Source organism: Chlamydotis macqueenii, chromosome 4 (genome assembly GCF_036417535.1).
Source record: "Chlamydotis macqueenii isolate bChlMac1 chromosome 4, bChlMac1.mat, whole genome shotgun sequence".
NCBI lineage: Eukaryota > Metazoa > Chordata > Aves > Otidiformes > Otididae > Chlamydotis > Chlamydotis macqueenii.
Genome location: NC_141559.1, coordinates 5,848,353 through 5,855,231, shown reverse-complemented (window position 1 = coordinate 5,855,231; position 6,879 = coordinate 5,848,353). Strand labels below are relative to the sequence as shown.

General features: G+C 52.1%; 1 protein-coding gene across 1 annotated transcript; it reads right to left on the bottom strand.

The window, feature by feature from the left end:
• Nucleotides 1-238: 238 nt before the first annotated feature.
• On the bottom strand, nucleotides 239-4,606 carry LOC147600798 (olfactory receptor 14A16-like). Its single transcript, XM_086746607.1, has 2 exons — nucleotides 3,597-4,606; nucleotides 239-293 (listed from the first exon to the last, which is right to left on the bottom strand). The coding sequence occupies exons 1-2, from the start codon at nucleotides 4,604-4,606 to the stop codon at nucleotides 239-241; spliced, it is 1,065 nt and encodes a 354-aa protein (XP_086602733.1).
• Nucleotides 4,607-6,879: the final 2,273 nt, after the last annotated feature.

Below are 6,879 nucleotides of genomic sequence, written 5' to 3'. Positions count from 1 at the left end.
TCCTGTGGCCAAAGGATCCATGCAGCACAGCACAGGTTTCAAGGCCATGGTGTACGTGCAGCACAGTGCAGTTCAGCGCTAACTGCTTGATGTACCATGGTCTTCTGGTAGGGATCAGTTTCCCTGTGAGAAGATTGTGTTCTTCTGTGGTGCCACAGCTGAGTTGCTGTGCCCCAAATGTGCACTGTCAGGAGGACCCCCATGTCTTGTCACAGCAATGTGACATTTTTGGATTGAATTAGATGTGGTAAGACACCTTGCTCAACTGGGGTGCTGCGATGGAGGGACACAAGCTCTGCCAGAGGGAATGGCAGGGAGGATGAGGATGAGGAGGATGACCAATGTGTGAAGGAGCAGCTTCTCTATGAGCTGGGCAAGAGGTTGAGTTAGCTTGTGTGAGTGAGGATGGGAGAAGAAGTCAGTACGGTGACATTGTCTTGGCAGATCTAAACTACGTGATCGAGCAGAGTAGGCAGAAAAAGTCTTCTGTCAGCAACCTGAGGAAGTCTCCAGCTTAACGAGCTGGTTCCCATGGGGGACGGTAAGTGCCCTGGCATTCACTGGCCAGGCAAACAACACGGTGCCAACAATCTGGAGGTTCTTGGGATGACTTCTTAGCACAGCTGCCAGGTGGGACAACAAGGGTGATGCTCACCTGGACCTGATGCTGACCAAGAACAAAGAGCTGGCCATGGCTATGACAATCTGTGTCAGCCTTGGCTGTCATCACCATGAAATAGCAGGGTCCCAAGCACAAAGGGCAGTAAGCAAGGCCAGCAGCAGAGCACGGGCCCGTGGACTGCGGAGCAGGAGTCTGTGCTGTCCTTGGGAGACTGATACAAGCGGTGCCTTGGGGAGCAGCTCTGAAGGGTGGAGGAGCTCAGGCAATCCGGTAGGCCTTACAGGACAGCCTCCTCCAAGGACAAGAGTGATCTCTCCAAATAACCTTGGAAAGAAGCAAGCATCTCAGGAGGCTGCTTGTCTGAACTGCCTGAGCTCCAGGACAGAAAGGCAGCACGCAGGAGGTGGAAGCAGGGGAAGCTGCAAAGGAGGAATTTAGATTTCACGAGAGCTCCCATAGTCTTGATAGTTGCGGAGAAGGGGAACAGAAGCAAAATGAGCTGATCCAGGCTTAGAGGGTCATGCCGAACGAGTCACACTCTGCCTGGAGGCCTGTAACAAGTGTGCACTGCAGACATTTGCATCTTGACTGCATGCCTCAGGCTAGGAGATGGGGAATGTCCCTGGCTGTACCAGTCCATCCACGTCTCTCGAGATGTTGAGTCTAGATGGTGCAGAGGGCCACAAAGATGATCAGTGGGCTGGAGCACCTTTCCTATGAGGACAGGCTGAGAGAGTTGGCACTGTTCAGCCTGAGAAGAGGAGGCTCAAGGGAGACCTTATAGGGGCCTTCTGGTACCCCAAGGGGGTCTACAGTAGAGATAGGGAGGAACTCTTCAGTAGGCCTGTTGAGGAAGAATGAGGGGTAATGATTTTAAAATAGAAAAAGGTAGATTGAGATTAGACACCAGGAAAATTCTTTTTACAGTGGAGGTGGTGGCACACAGGAACAGGTTGCTCAGAGAGGTGGTGGATGTCCCATCCCTGGAAACACTCAAGGCCAGGTTGGACGGGGCTCTGAGCAACCTGGTCCGGTTGAAGATGTTCCTGCTCACTGCAGGGGGTTGGACTAGATGACTTTTAAAGGTCACTTCAAACCCAAACCATTCTACGGTCTATGATCTCGAGAGGTACCTCTCAAACTGAACTGTTCTGTGAGCATAAAGGAGAAAAGTAAGGCAGAAAGATGTGAATTACACACAGCCCACAGAAATACAGAGTGGATGCTGTGGAGAGGACTCATGGTGGATCAGAGGAGGAGTGTGAGGAAGAAGGAGGGGCAGAGTTGGACTGTCGTACACTGATGGAACCTTTCAATTTCCCACCCCCCTGTGCCTGTCAGGGTTGAAGTGTGTAGAAGAATTGGGAATGAAGGAGCAATGTGAGCCTGGGAAAAAGGAGTCTGGTGGGGGAAAGACTTTGATATTTTTGTTGTAGTTTCTCACTATCCACAGCTGTTAATTAACAATAAATTAAATTGATCTCTCCATCACCACTGACAATAATTAGTAAACGATTAGCCTGTCTTTATCTTGACCCATGAGCTATTCTGTCTTTTTTTTTTTTATTATTTTTGTCCTGTTGAGTCAGGTCAGTGGGTGAGCAGCTGAGTTGGTGTCCTGCTGCTGGTCAAGGTTAACCCACCACAGGACCACATCAGGACTGCTGTGTCCAGTATGGAGCTCACCAGCACAAGAAAGGCCCTGACAGACTGGAGCGAGTCCTGCAGAGGCCAGAAGCTTGGGGCCTGGAGCATGTTATGGTCAAGGAGAGGCTGAGTGAGCTGTGTTTTTTGAGATCCCTCAGAGCCAAAAACTGGAGCAAGGACCCAGGCCAGCTGGTGGGATCTCCATCAATGGAGATTTTCAGTAGTTGTCAAGACAAGGCCATGAGCACCTGATCTAGCTGGAGCTGTCTGAGAAAGGGCTTGGCTGACAGACCAGCTGTGGCAAGAGCTGTGGTACTGGGTGTGTAATGACTTCCAACAGGAAAATAGTTTCCTTTTTATTAGTAATGCTGGTGGAGTTGGGCATCACTGAGCCCTGGAGGAAGAAGGAGGTGATCATGCATCAGAGGGTCCTTCTCAGGGCTGGGGTCTCTGGGCAGAAGTGGAACTGGCCAGTGTGTGGGACTGGTCTGGGACAATTTTTTCTGAGTCAGCTTCTTGGGATGTCAATGGAACATGGCACAGACCCTTAATCCCAACTGCATCGTTTGCCCTCTTCTCTGCCCCCACTATCTCCACCAACCAGGACAAATTCCTGGCCCTGGGGCTCCTCAAACAGCTCCCAACATCTCTTCACTTCCCTCCCTTGCCTGCTGAGTCCCCACTGACTCCTATGGCATTGCAGCATCCTCTTTGTGGATACCTTGATTCAATGCTTCGCTTTGGAACAACTTAATCTTTTGAGTTTCCATTCACTCCCACCCCGGGGTACATGGTGAGTCTGCATCCTGTCCTGACATCTTCATATTAATTTCCAGAGAAATTGTACATCCATCAGTGCGGTCATACATGAAGGAGGCTGAGGAGGCAATGGGCAGCCCATGCACCATCTCCACTGCCATTGGACTCCAAGAAGAGAGCCTTTAAAACAATAACTTCTGGTGCAATTAAACCCAATTAAATTGTGAGCTTAAGACAAAACATCAGGAGAATGCAAGGAGAAAAGGCACTTCAAAAGACCAATTCCTTGGAAAATTTTTCTGCAGCAATGTCGGAGGAAGAGCCCAGCCTTCAGACAATGCACACAGGAAATGTCCTTTTATTGAACAGGCTGCTAGTGGACGGGTCACATCAGGCACAGCGTGGTGCATGCACTCAGACACAACAGGATCAAGTCTCAAGACAAGTAGTAGAAACCGAGAAAATTTTATATAAGTAGAATTATCTGGGAGAAAAAGAACCTCAATTTCTCACCTAACATATACTTTGGGAAACATGCTGAGGAGGGGAGTTAGGCTGTTTGCAGTGCATCTGTGTCCCTTGGACCACTTTCCATAGGGCATTCTTCAGCTCCTGGTTCCGCATGCTGTAGAGGAGGGGGTTCACTGCTGGAGGCACCACCGAGTACAGAAATGACACCGCCAGGTTCAGAGATGGGGAGGAGATGGAGGGGGGCTTGAAGTAGGCAACCATGGCAGTGCTGATAAAGAGGGACACCACAGCCAGGTGAGGGAGGCACGTGGAAAAGGCTTTGTGCCGTCCCTGCTCAGAGGGGATCCTCAGCACAGCCCTGAAGATCTGCACATAGGACACAACAATGAACACAAAACAGCCAAATGCAACACAGGCGCTGACCACAAGAAGCCCAACTTCCCTGAGGTAGGAGTCTGAGCAGGAGAGCTTGAGGATCTGGGGGATTTCACAGAAGAACTGGTCCACAGCATTGCCCTGGCAGAGTGGCAGTGAAAATGTATTGGCAGTGTGCAGCAGATCAGTGAGAAACCCACTGCCCCAGGCACCTGCTGCCATGTGGACGCAAGCTCTGCTGCCCAGGAGGGTCCCGTAGTGCAGGGGTCTGCAGATGGCAATGTAGCGGTCATAGCCCATGACAGTGAGAAGCCAGTACTCTGCTGAAAAGAAAAAGACGAATAAAAAGGCCTGTGTAGCACATCCTGAGTAGGAGATTGCCCTGGTGTCCCAGAGGGAATTGGCCATGGCTTTGGGAACAGTGGTGGAGATGCAGCCCAGGTCAAGGACAGAGAGGTTGAGGAGGAAGAAGTACATGGGAGTGTGGAGGCGGTGGTCGCAGGCTATGGCAGTGATGATGAGGGCGTTGGCCAGGAGGGCAGCCAGGTAGATGCCCAGGAAGAGCCAGAAGTGCAAGAGCTGCAGCTCCCGTGTGTCTGCGAATGCCAGGAGGAGGAACTCAGTGATGGAGCTGCTGTTGGACATTTCCTTCCTTTGGGCACTGGGTGCTGTCCAAGGAGAAAAATTCAGAGAAGTGTTAGGACAGAAAACTCTGAGTAAAACCTCTTCCATCTCCCCTAGAACCTCCCACTCCCCCAGCCTCTGTCCTTCCAGAAAGACCTTCGTGCAGCTCCCTGGCTGAGCTCTGGGTTCTGCTGGCTGAGGGTGCAATGGGGAGCAGATGATGATGCCGTGGGCTCCTGAGGAGTCAGTGCTGCTGTGCACCAACAGGCAGGTAGGAACCAGCAGTGATCTCTGTTTAAATCCCCTCATGAAATCAACGACATTTCAGCATTGTCCCTCCCAACTCACCCGGCTGCAGAGCAGAGCTGTGGGGGGTTGGTTGTGTTTGTTTTACTTTTTGAAGGCAGACAGCCTTGAATTTTCTGTTCTGCTACAAGTGCTGCATTGGGAGAGCTGGGCTGCAAACAGGCAGACCCTTAGTGCAGAGTGAGTCCATTAAACTCGATCCCAGCTGCCCTGGGCTTGCACCTCTTTAATCTGGAGGATGATCACACCCTGCTGTTCCCTTGAAAAGAAAATTGGAGACTGCTGAGAGCAGAGGAATCCAGTTTAAAACTCCCCTCCCCAGTAAAACTCCCCTCAGTAAAGATCTGTGAGCTTTCTGACTCCTTGAAGATGGGGTGTCTGGCAAAAAGAGCCAGCTTCATCCCCACCCTCTGGACTGCATTGCCCAGAGACCCACAGGCCAGAAGAGGGCTTGGGCACCTTGCTGCCATGGACACATCTGCACGGCAAGGCCTGCAGGGACAGTGGCTGAGCTGCTGCTGAACCCCCATCCCCAGAGAGCCTGAAAACAAGAGCAGCAGCAGCAGGGGCAGGTGGAGAAAGAAGGAGAAATGCCCCAGTGCTTCTGCCCAGGGCAGCAAGGCCATGGAGGGGCTGAGGGGCACTCAGGAGTCTCCTGTGCTGGAGCTCTGGCTGCAGCGGCTACAACTCACAGAGCCCATCCCACCCACCGTGTGCTCACCCCTGTCATCAGGAAACCTCCTGGCAGCAGGACCCTGCCCAGGCCCATCTTTCTGTTGGCCAGTCCTAAGGAGTGGGTCAGAAAAACACTGAAGAGATGACTGAGCTCTCTGTAGGCAAAGGAATGATGAAGGAGCTTTATCAAGTTCCTCGCAGACCTGCTGATCTGTCAGTGTAACACTATAGGAGCCTCCTTCTCTTGTCCAAATGTTTCCAATGATGGGGCACCAACCACGTCTCTGGGCAACCTGCTCCTGTATTTCATGAACCTTATTGTAAAATTTTTTTTCCAAATATCTCGTCTGAATCTAGCTCTGTCTATTTTAAAACCAGTACCTTTCACCCCATCACAACAGGCCCTACTGAAGAGTTATTTCTGTAGGCCCCCTTTAGATATTGGACGACCGCTATAAGGTCTCCCTGGAGCCTTGTCTTCTGCAGGGTGAACTGCACCTCTCTCAGCCTGTCCTGATAGGAGAGGTGCTCCAGCCCTCTGATCATCTTCATGGACTTCCCTCGACTCTCTCCAACTGCTGACCTTTGGGTTCTGCTGGCTGAGGGTGCAATGGGGAGCAGATGATGATGCCGTGGGTTCCTGCGGAGTAAGTGCTGCTGTGCACCAACAGGCAGGTAGGAACCAGGAGTGATCTCTGTTTAAATCCCCTCATGAAATCAACGACATTTCAGCATTGTCCCTCCCAACTCACCCGGCTGCAGAGCAGAGCTGTCGGGGGGTGGTTATGTTTCTTTTGTTCCTGCCCCCTGTCCCACCTGAGGAGGCTTTGCTGAAGGCAGACATCCCTGGCATCTCTGCTACACTGCAGGTGCCATCCTGAGAGCCCTGGGAGGCAAAGGGACAGAGCCTTGGTGCACAGGGAGGACAGACAGTATGTCCATCCGTCCTGCTGTCAGCTGCCCTGGGCTCACACCTCTCTGAGCCAGAGGATGAGCACACTCAGCTCTTCCCCTGGAAGGAACTGGATGCTGCTCAGAAGAGAGGAACCCAGTTTCAAAATGCAGATGATCTCCACACTCTTCTCTCCAGGGAAGAGCTGTGAGGGTATGGATGCCCTAAAGATGGGGTGTCCTTAAGAGAGAGCCAGCTTCATCCCCACCCTCTGGACTGCATTGCCCAGAGACCCAGGGAATCCCTGCTCTGGAGCATCTCCTCCTCCACGCTGGAGAGAGATCTCTGCGGGCTGTGGCAGCTGGACAAGACCCCTCCAGGAAGGTCCTGTTCATTGCCCTGCAGCCAGAGACTTACCGTGCAGAGGGCTGTGAAGGTTTCTCCTCCAGTGAGCTCTCAGCCCAGGCCGCCTTTACGCTCTCTCTGCCCTGCCTGTCCCCACTCAGTG